The sequence below is a fragment of the Hypanus sabinus genome, chromosome 9 (assembly GCF_030144855.1).
Source record: "Hypanus sabinus isolate sHypSab1 chromosome 9, sHypSab1.hap1, whole genome shotgun sequence".
Lineage (NCBI taxonomy): Eukaryota > Metazoa > Chordata > Chondrichthyes > Myliobatiformes > Dasyatidae > Hypanus > Hypanus sabinus.
The window spans coordinates 128,482,909-128,504,874 of NC_082714.1; the positions used below are offsets into that span (position 1 = coordinate 128,482,909).

Here is a 21,966-nt window from a genome sequence, read left to right on the forward strand (position 1 = left end):
TACAGGTTAAAATACATTGGCAGATTATGATGTCAATAACAATTGAATGTTTTAAATATTTTTAGATTACTGATGTGCTGCTGATCTTTGCCTGCTTACAAATGTCAGTATTGCACATAACAAAAGAACCAATATTCTGAATGCAAAAAAGCATGATCTATTATATAGAAGTACTGAATTCAGAAACATAAGTTGTATCATGATAACAAGGTTTTATTATTAGATTTATTCCACGATGTTCTTCATAAAGCAATGGAACATTTTTTTAGCCAGAAAGTTCCTCTCGTAGCAGCTTGTTTCTACGGACCTCAGCTGCATGCCTTTCCTGTCATACAAAATGCATAAATTATTGAAGGTAAAATAACTGAAAAAATAGTCTTAAAACCTATAATCATTTCCCTATCATCAGTTTGGGCAAGTTCCAACATTACACTTGAATATGTCAAACTGAAAATTAAGGTGGGCAAATACTTTATTTAATAGATATCAAAAAAACCCCAACATAAGTAGGTACAGATAAAATACATTCTATCCAACCTCCTGAGATTAGGTAGCCAATTTCCCTTAAGTATTCTGCCTTTCAAATTTATTAATGCAGGTTATTCTCCAGAATGCCTTTTGATGTTCAAGCAATGCAACTGATCCTGAGGAAGAGGAAATTGGGAGAACAGCTGCCAGTCCTCATCAAGGGGTCAGCAGTGGAAAGGGTGAACAGTTTCAACATCTCTGAAGAGCTATCCAGGACCCAGCATATTGATGTGATCATAAAGAAGGCACATCAACAGCTATACTTCATTAGGAGTTTGAGGAGATTTAGTAGGTCACCAAATGTTCTAGCTAATTTCTACGGAAGTACTGCAGAGAACTTTCTAACTGGTTGCATCACTTTCTGGTCTCGAGATGCCACTGCACAGGACTGGAAAAAGCTGCAGAGGGTTGTAGACTCAGCTCTCTCATGGGTACAACACTCCTCATTGTTCAAAAAAACAGCATCCCACATTAAGGACTCCCCCCGCCCTCCATTCAGGACATACCATATTCTCATTGCTACCATCAGGGAGAAGACACACACTTAACATTTTAGGAATACTTTGCCTTCAGATTTCTGCTCGGCCCATGAACCCATAAACACTACCTCACTATTTTCCTCTCTTTTGCACTTTTAAAAAATATATTTCTTATTGTACTGCTGCTGCAAAACAACAAATTTCACAACACACATGTGTCAGTGATAATAAACCTGATTCTGATTCATCATTTTCATTATCCTGGTGGTTTCCTGAAACACTCAAAGTTCTTCCACCAATCAATGAGAAACATAGTGCCTGATATGATTATGCTTTATCCAACAGTCTAGTGTGGTAAATATTTTAATATTCTTTCTTGATAGCTGAAATACCCTTGGAATTATCCCAAAAATATTAATGAGGGCCCAGGCCAATTTTGGGTTATTCCCAAGCTGCATAATATATTATCTGTGACAATCACACTTTGAAGCCTGAAACATAGGCCTGGAGCCTCACTAAAAATAGCATTCTGTCATTTTTTTGGAGTCCATCTGTAGGTTCTCACTATTCAATGTTTCTTTCTTAATCAAGTTTCAAAATATAAATAACAATTTCAATATATTATATCACTGCATGCAATCAAAATTTAATTAACAGGAAGACATTATGCAGAACTAAAAAATTAGTCATTTATTTTATCAATTCCTTTTTTCAGAAGCTGTTGTAAGCTAAGCATGAAAAGGACAAAGATTTGGAAAATGTATTGCTAGATTTATCAGTAAAAGTGGCAATTATATTGTATCTGCTGCCATAACCTTATAACTAAACCATTCCAGATACCAATGATGAAAAAGGAGTGAAAATTGGCTTTTTGTTTTGCCAAATCTATAAAAATAGAACATCTTCATGAAAGATCAGTCCAAACTAAAATCTGGCCCTCAGACAGCTTAGCACCCTACAAAGCTTTTCCCAGATGAATAGGGATAACAGTGAAGAATATAATTAATTAGGAGTAACAGGTTTACATGTATTAAATTTTAAAAACGAAGTGGAATACTTACCTTCTCACGCAGGCGATCCTTGAGAGCAGCTATATGCGCTTTGCGATTTTCATTACAAGCTTCCATTTTCTGATTTAACTTCCTTTCAGTGGTTGAGATGAAGTTACAGTTATCCACGATTGCCCGATGTAGCACAATGCGCCTGTGCTGTTGCTTCTCTGCCAGTTGCTGCAAGAGCTGCATCTCCTGGATCTGCAAATCCACAGAAATTACACTGATATGAAAGGAACTTCAACAAAGCATCATAATGTTCAAAGGAAACTGAAAAAAAGAACAATAACTGGAGAACAAGAGCTTAAAATCAATGGCAAAAGAGCCTGTGGGTAACCAAAAAACCTTCCTTTCCTCACGTCAATTTGCTAGGGCTTGGAATCATTCCTTATAAGAACGAGCAAACAGGCTCAACAGTAACTTCCAAATGAGAATTAAACAGATACTTAAAGAGAAAAATTTTAACACTTATTAAGAAAGGAGTTAGGTTATTTGATTGGCTTTTTTCAAAAAGTCATTGTGGAATGAGCTTCCTGTAGAAGTAGTAGAGGCCAGTTCAGTTGTGTCATTTAAGGTAAAATTGGATAGGTATATGGACAGGAAAGGAGTGGAGGGTTATGGGCTGAGTGCGGGTAGGTGGGACTAGGTGAGATTAAGAGTTCGGCACTGACTAGGAGGGCCGAGATGGCCTGTTTCCATGCTGTGATTGTTATATATGGTTATACAACAAACAAAATAATTTCCTTTTGTAGAGTATCTCTTTTTTGTCATGTGGCACTTGGCCAAGTGGTTAAGGCGTTGGACTAGCAACCTGAAGGTCATGATTTCGAGCCCCAGCCGAGGCAGCGTGTTGTATCCTTGAGCAAGGCACTTAACCACACACTGTTCCAGTCCACCCAGCCGAAAATGGGTACCGGCAAAATGCTAGGGGCTAACCCTGCGATAGACTGGCATTTGCACAACAGCTCAGACATAATTTGAGAAGAGGACATTTAGTGTTGTATTTCAGGTGAATGACTTTTGATAAACCTGAAAAAAACTCATTTTCTCTCTCTTCAGTTGCAGCCTCTCCTGCTGCATTTTCCCTTTTTTCCCCAGTTGTTTCGGATTCTAACATCAATAGTATGTTGTTTTTTTGACTTCTACAAATGGAAAGATCAACTTTTAACTTCACATGGTGTGGGAAAGTAGGGTAGTTTAAGGATAGCATTTTTCTTAGACATTGTTACACCACACAATATCTAACTCATCAAATGGGTATGAAACCTGTCCGCGTCACAAACCTTTCTCCTATCCTCAGCAGCATCCAGCTGGTTCTGCAGTTTCTCCAAAGAGATGTCCTTCTTCTTTGGTGTGATGGGTTGCTCAGGTGACAGATCGGAGGATTGTGGTTTCAGAATAACTTCAAAAGCCTGTCCAGAGGCACGCTTATTAATTGATTTCACTTCCATATCTAAGGAAGAAAAAATATTAAAAAACAATACAATGAATGGCATATTTTTGTTACTGGTCCAAATAACACTGTAGCTTAAAATAAGAGCTAAACTCAGTTCTCCCATTCCATCGCTTAAGCTTTAGGGGCACCACGGGAGGATACACAGCATAGCAGTTAGCATAACACCATTACAGCACCAGCAATCCGGGTTCAAATTTGCGGATGACATCCAGTCAAGATGACACCAGCGTACAACGCTCCTTTGATCGACATCTCCTGGATAGATCATGAAATCATATATTTCACTTCTTTTACATCTTTTATGTTTGTTTTTCATCTTGGATGTGATTCTGGAATGGTTGGAGCCTGAGATTTGCTGTTTGGGTGTTCTAGCGTTCTGCAGTCTCCGAGGGGATTTCCGGAGGCTGAGGCAGCATGTGGGAACCTCATGGTGGACGGGCTGCAAGGGTGGGTGCAAGGCACTGTTCGACTCCACTCTGCCGATTAAAGTGACGAGGGAGACTGAAACACTGAGGTGAATGTGGAAGCTCGAAGGTCATTTGGGTGTTTCAGCACTCTGCAGTCTCCAAGAGGATTCTGGGAGACAGGGACAGCATGTCTGAAGGCTGAGGGACAGGGTGCATGCCATTATTTGACTCCATTTCATCAGTTAAAGCTTCCATTGTTCACCGATGAAAGCAACGAGGAAGATTGAAGTATCAAGGCAAATGCAGAGGATAAGTTCTATTTTTGATGGGTCTGCTACATTGAGGGAAAGGTCTGCTGTTGGGCCCAGTGAATGTTGCCCAGGTTTTCTGCGTTTTGTATGTGGACTTTGACTTTTTTTTTCCAGTCCTATATTCTGTGTTTTTCGCACGCTTTCTTTTTTTTTGTTTTTGTGCAGGTAGGGTTGATTTGGGGGTCGATGTTCCATTTTGTGTGGGGTAGGAGGATTTGCGGGTTGATGGGCCTGCTCCAATTTGTTTGTGTTTTTGTGTGGGGGAGGAGGATTTGGGGGTCGATAGGCCTGTTCCATTTTTGTTCATTTTTTGTGTGTGTGTGGAGGGGGGTGGTTGATGATCGCGGTACCTCTCTTGTTTTTCATGGGCTACCCGGAGAAGAAGAATTTCAAGTTGTATACTTTGATAATAAATTAACCTTTGAAACTTTGAACCTTTGAATAATTCCCGCTGCTATCTGTAAGGAGTTTGTACATTCTCCCTTGTCTGTGTGAGTTTTCTCCAGGTGCTCCAGTTTCCTTGTTGGGTCGGAGGGGCCTATTACCACGTTGTATCTCTAAATAAAATAAAACCTTATTATAAACAATAGTAAATAATATATATTTCAGAATTAATTATTTCTCCATTAATTTTAAAGCTTGTGTTCTGTCCTTTGTTATCACAGACAGTAATCTGGGTTACATATTTAGCATATTAATTATTTTTTTCTGATATGTAGACATTAATGAATACCCATGATATTGCATGTGGGTTTCTTCTGTTTACCTGCAGTAACATGCAAAAGAAATCTCAAAACTTGAGGAAGTTATTTGGTTAGAATATTTAGTATTTACACACCTCTTCCACTGAAATTACATCGAACATGTGGGCAGTCCTCCAAAAAGACTTAGTACCAATTTCTTTTTGTTGAATAATGGAAATAAGAATCACAAATATCTTAATCCCGGCAGTCATTTAAACATACAAATAGAATGCAGAATTGTTTTTTGTGTAAGATCTTGCCTCATCCATTCATTTTTTAATGTTTAGAGTCATCAGGATCTCAGATTTATCATCTAAAATGTCAGGTTTAGTGACATCCATGATTATGAACAGAATTGAGTTAGATCTGAGTCCCCAGATTGACTCAGTGTGGTCTGTGTTTGTTCACATTTAGTTGGTTTAGATGCAGGAGTCTGAGTAAGCTGTCCTATGGATGAGAGATTCCCAAGAGACATTTTCTCTTGAAAGCAAAGTCTTTTCAGAGTACAGGCAGTTGATTGCACTGGAACCAGAAGGTACATCACATTGATTCACAGGTGTTTTGGTTAATTATATTGAAATTAAACTAGACCATACGAGACTAGTTATAAAAATTTAGTGCTTTATGTGCACTTGGACTTTAAACAAGATTTAAGACTTCTGTGATCATGATTCAAGAGAGGTTACTGACCACATGCTGGAGTCAGTGACCGATTGGTGACTCTAGGCTTCTGAAATTTTATGAATGTATTTTCAGGAACAATGAATCCTTCAATTCAGTATATTGTTCATCAATAAGCTACTACACTTGATCAACCTATTTTTGAACTAATCACTACAAAAATATAATTAAAAAGAAAATCAAAACGTTAAACTGTTTGATTTTACCTGCACTTCAAAGTTCAAAGTAAAAAGTACATAGATATGTTTACACCATGTAACTAGAACAATTACATTATAACTACACAATCTAAACATAGGCCAGAGCAAAGAAATTACTTAATGCCATTACTCACCATCAAATTTGTTGATTGTATTGGGATGTGGTTGAGTATAGAAGCAGGAGCAGATCAGGGAGAGCATTGACAGCTCCTTCATTTTCTCCTTGTAGGCTTTAGAAGATAAAAACATAATAATTTTACTTCCATGAACATGAATTTTTCAACAAGACTTCTGTAAATATTTTTTCTTGATGTTTCACATAAATGGCTATCTATATAAAAAAATTGCTTAAATTTAAATAATTAAACATGTTGGGTCGTCATTCAGTTGCCCATGAAACAAGGAAATCCAGATTCCTTCTGTTTCACCAAATTAATCAAAATTTAATAAACAAATATAATATTTATCAGAGGTAAGACTCTCAGAAAGCAGTAAAAATGGAAAGTAATACATTTTAATCCCCATTCTTCTTTATTGATACTTCTCAAAATTACGAAGAATAGAGAATAGCCAACTACTTTTACCCATGATCTCAAGACTGTAAAAGCTTGATCGAAGTTTACCTTCTTTTTGTTTATGTGTGCAGAATTACTCCAATATTCTCTCACTAGTGAATGAAATTAGTTCTTAAATGATTCCTGCTATTTTGCCTTGGTTACACTTTCCTGACAAGGTTTTATTTTTGTATTAGTCCTAATTTTGACTTTATTCTTTTGGATTTGTGTCTTACTATCTACTCATCCAAAGACATTTTCTAGATTTATCGCTTCTATACTTTTCACAACCAATGTAGAACAGTATATTGTATTATGGTTGTGGTCTTGAGATATCGGATGAATACAATCAATTCTAATGCTCCCACTATAATCTTGAAGAAAGTGAACAGTAAATGTTTTGCCAATTTACATCACTGTCTTGCCAAAACATTAGTAGAAGTAAAGGAAGACTTGTAAGAAATGAGCACAAGAAATTTTTGTAGCAGCTATATTTCCTCACAACTTGGCCCTTCACACTAGAACTTAGTTTTGTGTTTCTTGATCTGTGTCCTGCACTGGTCTTCCATGCTGGTCTATTTTCCTGTTTTCTATGCTGACCTGCCCCCGTGTTTTATCCACTGGTCTTCTTTCCTCTGTTTCGCTGAGCAGTATGAATATCAATCATAACATTTCCTCTGACCAGGCTAGCTCTCAGTTTGATTATGATTCTTCTAACTTACAGTATTAAGTTAGCTACGTTGTTCTCAACATTGATTTTGGCTTTATCGATGGCTACTCCAGTGGATGTCCCAATGGGGGAAAACTGTTCAAAAACAGATATGATTCTTCTAAAAATATCATCCTATAACTTAGTTTTGAAATTTGAATACAGAGTGACTATGAACAGTATGCAAACTGAGCAGATAATAATATACAACCAGTCTGTAAGAAAAAAAAACATAGTTATGTGTGGATTGCATCAACATTTATAATTCACTCATTCCTCTTTCTGAGAAAGCAGAACTATTTTCTGATTCATAGTTTGCAAAAAGACGACAGCATGCATGGACAGAAATATAACAACTGTGGAGGAAGATTATATAAAAAGTGGTGTTTTGTAATTGGTTATGAAACACAAATCCAGCGAGGAGAAAGGATGAAGAAAAAGGAATCTCTTACGATACTAACAGGGATAGATTTCCCCTTGTTCTCACCTATCAACCCACAAACCTACATATCCAATATATACTTCTCCACAACTTCTGGCATCTGCAGGGCAATCACACCACTAGGCATTCTTCCTCTTTCCTCCCTGCTTTTCACAAGGATCACTCTCTCCGTGACTCCCCTCTAATCATCCCTCTAGGCATTTGCCTCTACGACTATGCTAAGTGTTCCATTTGCATCCCCACCCTCACTACTGTTCAGGATCCAAAACATTCTTTCCAGGTGAGGCAGTTCTTCACAATGTGAACCCATTGGTGTAACTTATTGTATCCGATGCTCTTGATACGACCTCCTCTATATCAGTGACATCAACGAAGACTGGGCGATCATTTCATCAAGCACTTTCATTCCATCTGCCATACCAGCTAGGACGGGGGTCGGCAACCCGCGGCTCCGGAGCCACATGTGGCTCTTTTACGTTTGTGCTGCGGCTCCCTGTTGCTTTGGGAAATAATTGGTTGTGGCGACCCTTTTCCTGGCACATCCGAACCGACTCACAATTAGATAGCCTACGGGGGTTTGCGAGCACAGAGCTTTGGAGCCTCTGCGCCATGGGGGGCAGGTTGAGGGAGGCTTAAAAGTGAGGCTGAAGATTTCGAATAAAGTTTTTTCCTTCGACTGCAGTTACCGACTCCGTGTCGTAATTTTAGCGCTGCGTGTAGCACACCGCTACATGGTCAGTATTTAATTAAAATGTATTTTATGTTAGTTTGTTAGTTTTTGAAATGTAAATCTAAATTTGAAGATTATGGTGATCTTGTACAATCTAAATAAGACGTTGTGGCGACCCATTTCCTGACACATCCAAACCGGCTCACAATTAGCCAGCGTTCAGGCTAAGGGAGATAGCCTACGGGGGGTTGTGAGTACGTGTCTTTTGCAGCATCCGCGCCCATGGGGGGCGGGTTGAGGGAGGCTTAAAAGCAAGGCTGTTTAGTTCGAATAAAGCTATCTTTGACTGCAGTTTACTGACTGCGTGTAGCAACCGCTACAACGTGTTTTTATCGCTGGCTGTCCAGAGGGGAGGTGCTGAAATGCTTTGTCGCGCGTCTGGAAGAAGTGAAAACTTTCCTGGGCAGCAAAGGGCTCACCTTTCCTGAGCTGGAACAGCCAGAGTGGCTGGAAAAGCTACACTTCATGGTAGACATGACAGCGCACCTGAACACGCTGAACACAGCTCTTCAGGGGAAAGGACGTACAGCCCTGCACATGTTGGAGGATGTTTTGGCATTCGAGCGCAAGTTGACGTTGCTTGCCAGAGATTTACAGAAAGGCACATTGTCTCACTTCCCCAATTTGAGAGAGTTCAAACAAGGTCACGACATGATAAATTCGGAGTATTTACATTCTGCAATCATCGCAATGCAAACATCGTTTGGGAAACGCTTCTCTGAGTTCAGAGAGGAAAAAAACACATTATCCTTCCCGGTCACTCCCCTAAGCATCGATCCATCCCTACTGAATACGACTGCATTGTCAGGTGTGAGTCAACCTGAACAAGTATGATAAATATTTTAATTGCCTATTATTTTGTATATTCATACGTTTTCATTGTTCAGTGAAATAGTCCTTTTATTTTTCAGGTTTGCTGCTGGTGGCAAATTTAAGTTTGGCGTTTTTCATAAATACAAGAAGGACTCAAATAGACGTTGAGTATTTTACTTAAAAGTAACCTTCAACCCAACGTCTTTTTTTCGGAGTTCAAAATGTTTTTGTTGCATGCAGAAATGTAATTTCGTTTTCTCTGCAGGAGTTCATCAATTTCATAAATGCAACACATTATAGTTTGTTTATACATAGCATAAAGGCAAAACAAAACGTTGTATGCAGTGTTATTTCATTTTAAATGTCAAACAGGTTTTGCGGCTCCCAGTGTTTTCTTTTCTGTGGGAAACAGGTCCAAGTGGCTCTTTCAGTGGTAAAGGTTGCTGACCCCTGAGCTAGGATCTCCTGGTTACCAACCATTTTAATTCCATCTCCTATTTACATACTGCCATGTCGGTCCACAACCCCCTCTACTGTTAGTTTGAAGCTAGACTCAGACGGAGGAATAGCACCTCATACTCCACCTTGGAAGTCTCTGACCTAATGACATGAATATCAGTTTATATAAATATAGTAACTACACCCTGTCCTCTTTTTCTTTTACTTATCCCACATGCCCTATGACCCCAGATCTTTTCAACCCCCCACTCTCTCCATCTGTCCATCACCCACATATTCCTCCTTCTAGTTCCCTTCCTCACTTTATTCCCTTTATTCCATCACACATTATCCTGTCCTAACAGTTTGAATGAATGAATGAAAGAAATTTTATTTCGGTCAGTACAAACGCAACAAAAAGCATCATTTTCAATGATGATTTCATAACATTGATTTCATAAGACAAAATTAAATAATAAAAATCTTTAAAACAGACTGAAAGGGTGTAGGCTGAAGCTACAGCTTATTATGCCTACCCCTCTTACTTATACAAAAACATATTTGGCATCAATCATCACATCAAAATAAAAAATTTCATAATCTTTTAACACGTATCACTTATTTACATTACTCCCATTCATTTTAAATCATGTATTTTTTATTTGTTCATTAAATTACTTTTACATAATTTTTCAAACTTGTTAAGTGTGGTGCATATTTTTAAATTCTCACTACAACTGTTCCATAGATTCACCTCTCTGACTGAAATACAATGATTTTTTACATTTGTTCTTATCCTTTGTTTTTGAAATATACATGTTTCTCTCAAATCACGTTGACTTTCTTTCATTTTAAACAACCTTTGGATACTTTGTGGTAACTGTCCATTTTTTTACTTTATACATAATTTGTATTATTTTCAAATCTACAAAATCTCTGAATTTTAAAGTGTTTAGTTGAATAAATGGTGGATTGGTTGGCTCATGATAACTTGTCTTATTTACAATTCATATGGCTTTCTTTTGGAGCAGAAAAATTGAGTTTGTATTTGTTTTGTATGTATTTTCCAATACCTCTACACAGTAAATCATGTATGGGACTACAAGTGAACAGTATAATGTATACAAAGATTCCTGATTTAAGAAATCTTGCTCTTTGTACAGTATTGCAATAGATTTTGACATTTTTGCTTTGATATAATTTATATGTGGTTTCCAGCTTAATTTATTTTCTATTACTCCTAAAAATTTTGTTTCAGATACCTTATCAATTTCAACATCATTTATTCTAAGTTTACTTTACAAGTTTGGTACATGGTTTTCAAATATTAAGAATCTAGTTTTACTTGGATTCAGTGATAATTTGTTAGTATCAAACCGTTGCTTTATAATTTCTAGTTCTTTCTCCACTGTATCTAGAAGGTGTATCACTTTCCTCAGCCCTTTGTCACTTCCACCAATCACCTTCCAGCTTCAGACATAATTTCCACTTCCATCCCTCACCTGCTTATCAGCTCACCCCAACCCTTCACCTGGATACACCTATCTATCATTTGCCAGTTCCCTTTCCTTCCCTAACCCCCCCCCCCCACCCCACCCCTTTTTACACTGGCTATTTCCCTTATTTCTAGTTCTTATAAAGGGTCTAGGCCTGATATGTCACTATCCATTTTTCTTTACAGATTTTGCTAGACACAATGATTTCTTCCTGTGTTTTGTGTGGTCTCTTACGAAACCATTTGTATTGAACTGCAGAACAAAAACAAAATGGGAGAATAGGAAGTGTGATATTAATCCCCAGAGAGGTGGAGAAATCCAGCAGAGTAAATATTTAGCAACAATTCTTAGTAGGTCTGAAAGAAGAGTTCAAAACACCATAATACTTCAAATAAAACCAGTGCAAAAGGTATAACATCCTTAACATAATCAATGGATTTTCTATTGTAGATAAATAGCAAATCCAATGTATTAGGATAGTTCAGAACTTAATTTTAGGGAATGACAATAGGAAGGACATCAGTTAAGGATCTCAGCAATAAAAGTCAATTTTACTAAGGTGGGATGAGCAAAAAGTGGGCTCAAATCTAAGGGGAAAAGCAATAGTACATTCAAAGTAGGACAGGTACATCAAGTGGAAGAAACTGCCAAAGGGCATCATTTTAAGGTGATTGGAGAAGAGTCTGGGGAGCAATTCAGAGGTAAGTTTTGTTTTTTTTTACACAGAGAGTGGTGGGTGCATGGAACACCCTGCCAGGATTGGTGGTAGAGGCAGATGCAATAGGGGTATTTAAGAAACTGCTAGATAGGAACATGGATGAGAGAACAACAGAGGGCTATGTAGGCAGGAAGGTCTACTGCCCTCACAGTGCATACATACACAGCCATGCAGCGAGTTAATCTACTTCTCAAAAATCACCTGTGATAGAAGTTTTCTTTAGGGTTTTTAATGAAATCTCTTACTTAGGAAAAGATATTGTTTCAATGGCAAATAAAGAGTGGCTGGAGATGTATGTCTTTCCAACAAATTCTTCAAATTGAATCAAAACTAACACACATAGGAAAAGATACAAAATTCACCTTACATATACTGTAACACACTCCAAAATGCTGGAGGGACTCAGCAGGCCAGGAACCATTGTTGCTCTCCAGCATCGGCAGGTTTTCTCTTGTTTACATATACTGTAGTAAGTAATGTTCACACAAAATGAACTGGGCCTCTAGAGGCCAGAACACTCCCCATTTGGCATTCACAGGATGTCAAACTTAATTACTGAAACTAAAAATTCTAATGAACATTTCACTTCTTCTTTGGAAAAAGAAGAATAGTCAGAGACTGATCTTGAAAGCAGTCTTACAACAGTCTTTAACCATTCTCACTTGTAAAAAAAAACTGGCTTTGATGATATACTTGCTCATGGTAATGTCTGTGGGTGATATGGTGCTTACCAAGAATGGGGACTGGACAAATTACCTCTGAATTGATTTGTGCCACCCTCCAACTCACAATAGGCCCTTAGAGTCAAGAAGATAACAGGTTTTCCCAAGAGAACCTTGTTTTGAGAGAGATTCCTGCTTTGTGATGCACTGCACTTCCTCTGCATAAAGCAACAAAATGGATGCTAACCTCTACCCAATTCAGTAGCTCTGTGCTGAGAGACTGCTGACAGTTGTGCCAACTATTGCAAAGGCTGTCTTTAGCTACTCCTGTAAAGGAGAGAGTAATATATGACAGCCAGGCAATTGCTCTGGTAAGAGACTTCCTCCTTGAATAACACTGAAAACGTGTACTGCCAAGTTAGAGCAGTGATTAATGAGTGGTGTTTGTCAACACTTGAGGACGTATTTTACACCTGTCTCTGGGTTGGCCAAGTTGGAAGTTTTCTGCTGACTATGTTCCTTTTGGGGATTGGCAAGAGCTTCTGGGCCAGTTACCACCGGGGGCGGTGGGGGGTGGGGGGAGGTGTTGGGCTCTGAGCCATCTTGTGGCATGATCAGAGAAGTTGAGATCAATAGGAACATAGTTCCATTGGCTCTTCTGAGTTGATCAGTGAAACGTTATGTACATAAACACAGAATCTCCTTGTTTAATTAAATATATAACCGAGCATGACTTTCCTGTCAGTAAGGAACTTGATACCATCTAGTTCTGTGTCCAGCTATTCAGTTACTGTGTTAGCCATCTCAACTGCTAGAACAGCAGCACTGTGTTCAAGCCTTAATATGGTGAGGTCTGGTTTGCCCTCCCTAGAATGTTACCAACTTTACTATATCCAGCAGCATTTGTGATCTTCAGATATGCAACAGCAGCAATAAGCTTTAGTTGACACATCACAGAAGATGCAGACCTCCTTCTGTTGACTGTAGATAGTGGAAGTGCGTAGATTCTTGAAATTTTCAAACATTTAAGATGCTGAAAGGAAGAACACCATTGCTGGCACTGCTCATATTTCTCTTCAGGGATTGGGACACCCCATCCACAAGTGTCTGAGGTCAGCTCTCTTAACATAAAAGGAAGCTAGCAAATAATATCAAAGAGGACACTAAAAGCTTTTTCACGTATATAAAGGGTAAAAGACAGGAGAGAGTAGATATAGGGCAGATAGAAAATGATGTTGGAGAAATTGTAATAGAAGATAAGGAGATGACAGAGGAACTGAATGAGTATTTTGCATCAGTCTTCACTGAGGAAGACATCGGCAATATACCAGACATTCAAGGGTGTCAGGGAAGAGAAATATGCGCAGTTACAATTACGACAGACAAAGTATTCAGGAAGTTGAATAGCCTAAGGGTAGATAAATCTCTTGGACCGGATGGAATGCACCCTCGTGTTCTGAAGGAAGTAGCAGTGGAGATTGTGGAAGCATTAGCAATGATCTTTCAAAAGTCGATCGATTCTGGCCTGGTTCCGGAGGACTGGAAGATTGCAAATGTCACTCCGCTATTTAAGAAGGGGGCAAGGAAGCAAAAAGGAAATTATAGACCTATTAGCTTGACATTGGTGGTTGGGAAGTTGTTGGAGTCGATTGTCAAGGATGAGGTTACGGAGTACCTGGGGGCATATAACAAGATAGGCAGAACTCAGCATGGTTTCCTTAAAGGAAAATCCTGCCTGAGAAACCTAGTGCAATTTTTTGAGGAAATTACAAGTAGGCTAGACAAGGGAGATGCAGTGGATGTTGTGTATTTGGATTTTCAGAAGGCCTTTGACAAGGTGCCGCACATGAGGCTGCTAAACAAGATAAGAGACATGGAATTATGGGAAAGTTACATACGTGGATAGAGCATTAGTTGATTGGCAGGAAACAGAGTGTGGGAATAAAGGGATCCCATTCTGTTTGGCTGTCGGTTACCAGTGGTGTTCCACAGGGGTCTGTGTTGGGGCCATTTCTTTTCACGTTGTATATCAACGATTTGGATTATGGAATAGATGGCTTTGTGGCTAAGTTTGCTGATGATACAAAAATAGGTGGAGAGGCCGGTAGTGCTGAGGAAACAGAGAGTCTGCAGAGAGACTTGGATAGATTGGGGGAATGGGCAAAGAAGTGGCAAATGAATTACAATGTCGGAAAGTGTACGGTCATGCACTTTGGTAGAAGAAATAAACGAGCAGACTATTATTTAAATGGGGAGAGAATTCAAAGTTCTGAGATGCAACAGGACTTGGGAGTCCTCATGCAGGATACCCTTAAGGTTAATCCCCAGGTTGAATCGGTGGTGAAGAAGGTGAATGCAATGTTGGCATTCATTTCTAGAGGAATAGAGTATAGGAGCAGGGTTCTGATGTCGGGGCTCTATAAGGCACTGGTAAGACCGCACTTGGAATACTGTGTGCAGTTTTGGGCTCCTTATTTAAGAAAGGATGTGCTGACATTGGAAAGGGTTCAGAGGAGATTCACTAGAATGATTCCGGGAATGAGAGGGTTAACATATGAGGAACATTTGTCCGCTCTTGGACTGTATTCTTTGGAGTTTAGAAGAATGAGGGGGGACCTCATAGAAACATTTCGAATGTTGAAAGGCATGGGCAGAGTGGATGTCCAAAGTTGTTTCCCATGGTGGGGGAGTCTAGTACGAGAGGACATGACTTGAGGATTGCAGGGCGCCCATTCAGAACAGAGATGCGAAAATATTTTTTTAGCCAGAGGGTGGTGAATCTATGGAATTTGTTGCCACGGGCAGCGATGGAAGCCAAGTCATTGGGTGTATTTAAGGCAGAAATTGATAGGTATCTGCGTAGTCAGGGCATCAAAGGTTATGGTGAGAAGGCGGGGGAATGGGACTAAAGGGGAGATTGGATCAGCTCATGATGAAATGGCGGAGCAGACTCGATGGGCCAAATGACCAACTTCTGTTCCTTTGTCTTATGGTCTTATAAAGCATCTCTGGAAGCTGACTGGAGCAGCAAAACCACCAGGGTCAAACAGGCTCTTAATAGTTGATAGCACACCATGATGCATAAAAGGTTTTTCGGTATCAGCAACCTGGAAAGTAAGGGTGTCAGTAACAAGGTCCCATCTAAAACCAAGGTTATGCTGCATACAAGGGAGGTTCGGTCCAAGATCAAGACTCTTTGGCCAGATCTTCAGATGGGAAGCATTGCATGACCTCAGTACTGATGGATGCAATCTAACGCAGTTTGTGATTAGACTGCACCAACATGACTTGCGCTGCTTTCAGCATGCGATTACTTCTCCCGCACTAAAAAAAATTATTTAAGACCATCATCAACATAGAAATGCCTTTTTATGTATCTCTGTGCTTCAGTCCTGAATTCCTTCTCTCCCTCAATAGTTGCCACAGCTGGGCATGGACAATTGCCAAATACATGAACACTCATGCAGTACTCCAGAATCTCCTTGTCCAGGTGGTGATCACAATGCCACAAGAATCTGATGTAGTTTTGATGATCCTCTCTTACTAGGAAGCTGTGAATCATTTGTACAGTGTCTGACATCACTGCAATGGACTCAGTTCTGAGGCGCATGTGGACCCCAAGCAAACTATTATTGAGCTCAGAACTCCTCAAGAGCTCATAGTTCAGTGATATGCCTTTGAACTGTGCACTTGAATCAAAGACAATTCATATTTGTGATGATTCCTGTTGATAACTGTAAAGTTGGACAAACACTTCCTTTGTTGGGATCTGGTGGAGTTGCTAGTTCAGCATAATTGTTTATGAAGAATTGCTCCATCTTGATGAAGAGTCTCTCCATGAATTCTGTGTAATGATCTTTCCTTTCTGGTTTCCTTCTCAATGTGTAACTTGAGTCAACTGAGGGCCTGTTCTCTGTTATTTGGTAGAACTCAATGTGGAGAGTGAAAAAGGAAAGGGAGCTACCAAACTGTTTGATTCATCTTTGTTAAACTCTTTGTTCATGATTCAAAGGAAGACCTCATCTTCAATGGAAGGTACCAGCTTATAATCATCTTCCTAATAACAGAAGATCAGCTTGCCTAAATCTGGTCAAGGCATTTGGTCTACTTATCTTCAATCATATAGATTCTACTCTCCCAAGGTTTGTAATTACTTGGGTGCCTGTTCTATAGGACATTAGTGCTGATGAGCACTACTGAGGTAGACTTTACCCACTATGTCCCAAGCCAGGTCCAGTAGTTGGGCACAAGGTGCACTGTGCCAACCATTGCACTGTTCACATAACTTGTGCACACAGATGGTGCATCTGAAGCAACAGAAGAATCTCAGCAGAAGAGTCAAGTGGGGGGATCTTGTCAGCTATGGCCTTAAGATGTGAATGATCACCACATGCAACTTCAGGAATTGAGATTTCACCCCTGTTGTTGGTTGACAAAGGTAAGAAGACTTCCCATCCTATTGACTCCATGACAAATTCATTGGCTCCTCTTCCAGCAACTTCTGATGTTCCAGAACATGTATTTAGAATGTTTGGGGAAACAGAACTTTGAATACTGACCATGTCAAAGAATGTTGATTTTGCCAAAGACACGTTACTCTGATCATCTAATATCACATATGCCTTTTTGTTTTGCTCAGGATGTCCTTTCGGATAAATGTTGACTAGGCATATTTTAGAGCAGGATCTACATTGGAAACCTTTCTCCCGCATACCTCTGTGCAGGAGGAAATAGGCTCAACGAATGGATGTTCCTCCGGCTCCCCACTGTGTTCTACCGTGAGTCTGCTGGAGCCAGTATTAGTCAAAGTGTTGGTCCTGAATGAAATGCTAATATATGCTGCTCACTGTCACACTCAGTGCAGGGTATATTAGTTTACAGTTTTTTGCTTGATGTGCTATTGAACCACCACATTTGAAACAAATTGAGTGCTCCTTTAGAAAGCATCTCTGGTTTGCAAGTGGATTTTCTCAGAATCCTCTGCATTTCCTTAAGGCGTGAGGTTTCTTATGGACAGGACATTGACTATCAGAGTTCATGATAAAGTTTTCTACTTCAGTTTTGTTGAGCATGACAGTGGGTCAGGTTTTCAATGCTGTTGCTGAACTCTGCTCTTTGAATGACATGTTACTGAAAGTTCAGAGCATAAAACTAGGGGACTTTCGCATTTTTGTGCAGTGGCAGATGAATTCCATAAAGGATGAAAGTGGCGGATAGTTGGCATGATACTTCGTTTTATACTTGAACCTTGCGGTTATCCGCTGTTCTTGAATATTTTTCAGTAGTTTCTTCACTATAGCGTTTATTCCTCTTGCTGTATCCAAGAAAAACAGAGCCTTGTTTTTTTGCAGCTTGCAGTTCCAAAAACAGATCCACAAGCTCATGTAGCTTCTACAGTTCTTTATGTGTTAGGTTTAGAAAATTATCAAGTCTGCTGAAGAAAGATTCTTTGATTGCCTCTGGAGAGCCTTGGCACGTGTCCAGCCTCTGCCACAGCATTTGTAAACCTTTAGCTGGATTGTTAATGTGAATTGCTCTAACTCTTTTTGTATGCTGCAGTGACTTCCCACCGAGCCACTATTAGAGAAGGTCTAGCCCTTCACTAGGTATGAGGCTTAGTCTCTGGCACTGTGAAAGCTTGACTTCCAGAACAGTTAACTGGTAGACTGGTTGTCAAACACTTCTAGTCCTGCTGTGACCAGGTCTTGATGAGCCAGATACCAAGCCAAATCTAATGCACCTGCGGCTCCTGAATGAGTGTTGCAGAGACTAGTTTGCTATATGTGATTTCATGGGATGGATGCAAGTTTAGTCTGTACTTGTCTGTGCAGGCGGAATTAGCATCAGTAGCAACACTAGACGGAGGTTTTGGCTGTGTTGGAACTGCAAAAGGAACTGTTATAGATTTTTGCAGCTGTACATCTTGACTGTCAATACCTGGACTATGTGCAAGTCATGCTGGTTGAGTAGTGTGGACAGCTTCTCCTTGTAGAGCTGGAACACTTTTTAATTTGGACACGTTCTTTAGCAAGATAAATTGGCTGTTGTGATGGCAAAGCATGACTGATTCTATCTAAGTCAGCTACTGTTTGATCCACCTTTGCCTCTGCTGAGACTCGCTCAGCTTCCGCTCTTCCTTGAGTGCACTTAGTGTAGCTTCTACAGATGCTCTCTCCAGGTCTATATTAACTTTCTCTACATCTACATAAGCTTTCTCTATTTGCATCTTATCTTCACACTTTGTATATGCTGCTCTAATTCTAGCTGCTTCAGCTTTGGTGTGGGCTCATGCTGTTGCTATGCTAATTGTGGTTTTGCTTGAGCATCATGATGACATGATCAAATAACCACATTCTGACCTGACTTCCAGGACTTGAGGGATTGACGTTATTCGGATAGGAGGCTGATATTGTCGTCTATAGCATTCAGATGTATCTCCAGTCTGCAAGTAATGCCTTTGAGTTATCTTTTCATTCCACTGCCCTCACAGTGCATATGTTCATAGCCATGCAGCAAGTTAAACAACTTCTCAAATAATCATCCAAGATGGTAGCTTTCTTCAGGTTTTTAATGAGGTCTCTGTCTTGTGAAAATATATTGCTGTTTCAGGGGCAAATAAACAGTTGAAGGAGATGTACAGGTATGTTTCCACTGTCCACTTCAAATTGAATTAAAACTAACCCTCACAGGAATAGGATACAAAAGACAGCTTACGTATAAGAAACGATGTTCATACAAAATGAGCTGCATCTCTAGAGGCCAGAATTGATCATAGAGAGGTTAAAAGGTCAGCACAATATTGTGGGCCAAAGGGACTATATTGTGCCGTAATTTTCTATGTTCAATGAAAAACTGATGCCTATTGGAAACCCAACTTGAAATCCAAATGGCAAGGAGTACTTCTTGATTTTTGAACTCTATTTTCAGAAGAGAAATGTATAATACTGACATTGTATTAAGGAAGAGAGGTGCATTTTCTTCAGTGGGATAGCACAGTGACAGCATCTAAAATTGGGCTCTGCAGCATATTAAGAGGAACCCAGAAAGAAAAGGCAGAGACTCTGACCATCATTGTCTAATCTTCTCAGGCTATAGCTTTGCTATCAAAGAATTGAAAGACTGTCAAGAGGGTGGGTGGGGTGAGGTGAGTTGCTGTGGAATGGATGGGAGGAGAATTGAAATGAGTAGACTGTGTACTTTCCAGCAACTCTGCCTAAATTGCTGGGTGAGCTCTTTAATGAGTACTTTATATTGGTAATTACCAAGGAGCCAAGAAGGATGTGAAGGATAGGGAGATCAATGATGAGTATACTGAAATGCTAGGACACTTTGAAGTAAAGGAAGAGGTAGTGTTGGGAATCTTAAAGAGCATTAAGGTTGATGTGTTTCCATGGTCTTAAGAGACATACCCCAAGTTATTGAGAGGGGCCAGAGAAGAGACTTCTGGGTCCTTGATCAATACCTTTGTGTGCTCTCAAAACACTGATGAGAGCTTGGAGGACAAAAAAACAAACTGCCAGTTCCTTTAGGGCTGCTCATTTTATTCCCAGATGCTTTCTGTTCTTCCTTTGTCTCTTTGTCTGTCTCTGGTTCCGTCTCCAATGGGACTGTTTTTAAAAATAAACAGAGTATGACATAATACCAAAGACCACATGTACAGACAGTTGTTCCTTTGTTCAAGCAGGAAAATATGGATAATCTGCAAATTATAGACCAGTAACCCTCACACCAGTGGTAGCGAAACTACTAAAGAGGAAACAGAGGAATAGGACTGTGAGTATTTGGAAAGCATAGTCTAATTAGGGGCAGTCAGCATGGTTTTGGGTGGGGCAAATCATGTCTTACTAAATTAAATTAGATTTTCGTGGAGATGATGAAAGTGATCAATGAATATAGAGCAGTGTATTTTATCAACTTACATTTTAGTAAGGCAATCAACAAGGTCCCCCATGGAAGATTCATCCAGAATATACGGATATGAGGAGGAATTTCTTTAGCCAGAGAGTGGTAAATCTGTGGAATTTGTACATTGGGTATATTTAAGGCTGAGGTTGATAGATTCTTCATCAGTCAGGGCATGAAAGGATAACGGGAGAAGATAGGAGATTGGGGCAGAGAGAGAAAATGGATCAGCTATGATGAAATGGTGGAGCAGATTCAATGGGCCAAATGGCCGAATTCTGCTCCTATATCTTATGGTCTCAATACTAAGATTTATGGAATCCAAGGTGACTTGGATTCGAAACTGGCTTTCACATTGAAGACAGAAGGTAGAGCTTGATGGGTCTTACTCTTGTTGGCTATCCATGACTAGCAGTGTTCCACAGAAATCTCCACTACCATTATTTATTATATGTATAAATAACAAGGTTAAAAATGTGGATGAGTGGGCTAGTGAGTTTACAGGTGACATTGTGGATAGTGTAGTAGATTGCCAAATGATAATATGGGATATAGATCTGTTGCAATATGAGCTGAAGATAGCAGATGTTAGCAGTTGGATTTTAATCTGGAGAAGTATGAGGTGTTGCAATTTGGGAGATCAAATTTATAGGGAATGTACACGGGTAATGGCAGAGTTGAAGTACAGAGGGATCTTGGGATCCAAGTCCCTAGCTAACTGAAAATGGCTGCACAAGTTGACACAATGATAAAGATTTAGGGCATGCTTGTCTTCCTTTGTCTGAATGGACTGAATTCAAGAGCCAGTAAGTTGTGTGCTTTATAAAACACTGGATATGTCACAGCTGGAATATTCTATTCTATTCTGGTAACCCCTTTATTGGAATAATGTGGAGGTCTTAGAGAAGATGCAGAAGAGGTTTACCAGGATGCTATTTGGACTAGAGAGCAGGTGCTATTGTAGGTTTTCACAAATAAAAATGCCAGAAGAATCATAGCAACTCATTTATTGAACACCAAAAAAACTAAACTCAAAATGTGGGAAAAGTCCTTTATGTAATTAACTCATCACATCTGAGCAGCCTTTGAAAATGAACCCAAGCCAATGTCAGTGATTGTGAATTTCCTACCAATTAAATTACCCCAGACTATAAGGACAATTTGTTTGGACAATTTAGGATTATTTTCTCAGGAGAAAGCAGAGAGGAGGCCTAATAGGTTTATGAATTTATGAGCACGATAGGTAGAGTAGACAGCCACCATCTTTCCCCAACCCCCAGGGTCAAAATATCTAATGCTAGAGGGCATGTCTTTAATGTGAGAAGGGAAAAATTCAAAGGATATGTGTGGAAAAAGATTTTTTTATTAAATAAACACACACACACACACACACACACACACAGAGTGCTGGGTGCCTGGGAACTGATATTATAGAGGTGTTTAAGAAGCTTTTAGATACACCATGAGTATGCAAAGAATGGAGGAATGTGGATCATGGGCCGGCAGAAGATATTTGTATAATTAGGCACCATTAGGTTAGTTCAGCACAATATCATGGATCAAAGGGCCTTTTGGTGTGCTGTACTGTTCTATATTAATACTAATTGAGGGATATTACAGAAAAGTTAAAACAGAACTGTTTGAG

The 21,966-nt window shown here is 39.5% G+C and overlaps 1 protein-coding gene across 2 annotated transcripts in view; it reads right to left on the reverse strand.

Moving 5' to 3' along the window:
- Positions 1-265: 265 nt before the first annotated feature.
- The window catches only part of LOC132398914 (stathmin-3-like), a 49,328-nt gene continuing 27,627 nt past the window's right edge, over positions 266-21,966 (reverse strand). The window contains exons 2-5 of one of the 2 annotated variants that reach the window (XM_059978747.1): positions 5,992-6,087; positions 3,343-3,512; positions 2,069-2,260; positions 266-325 (exon numbers count right to left, since the gene is read on the reverse strand). In XM_059978747.1, the coding sequence (XP_059834730.1) occupies positions 266-325; positions 2,069-2,260; positions 3,343-3,512; positions 5,992-6,087 (518 nt within the window). Of the gene's footprint in view, positions 326-2,068; positions 2,261-3,342; positions 3,513-5,991; positions 6,088-13,468; positions 13,488-21,966 lie in introns of those variants that run through there. The other variant, XM_059978748.1, reaches the window with a different exon arrangement.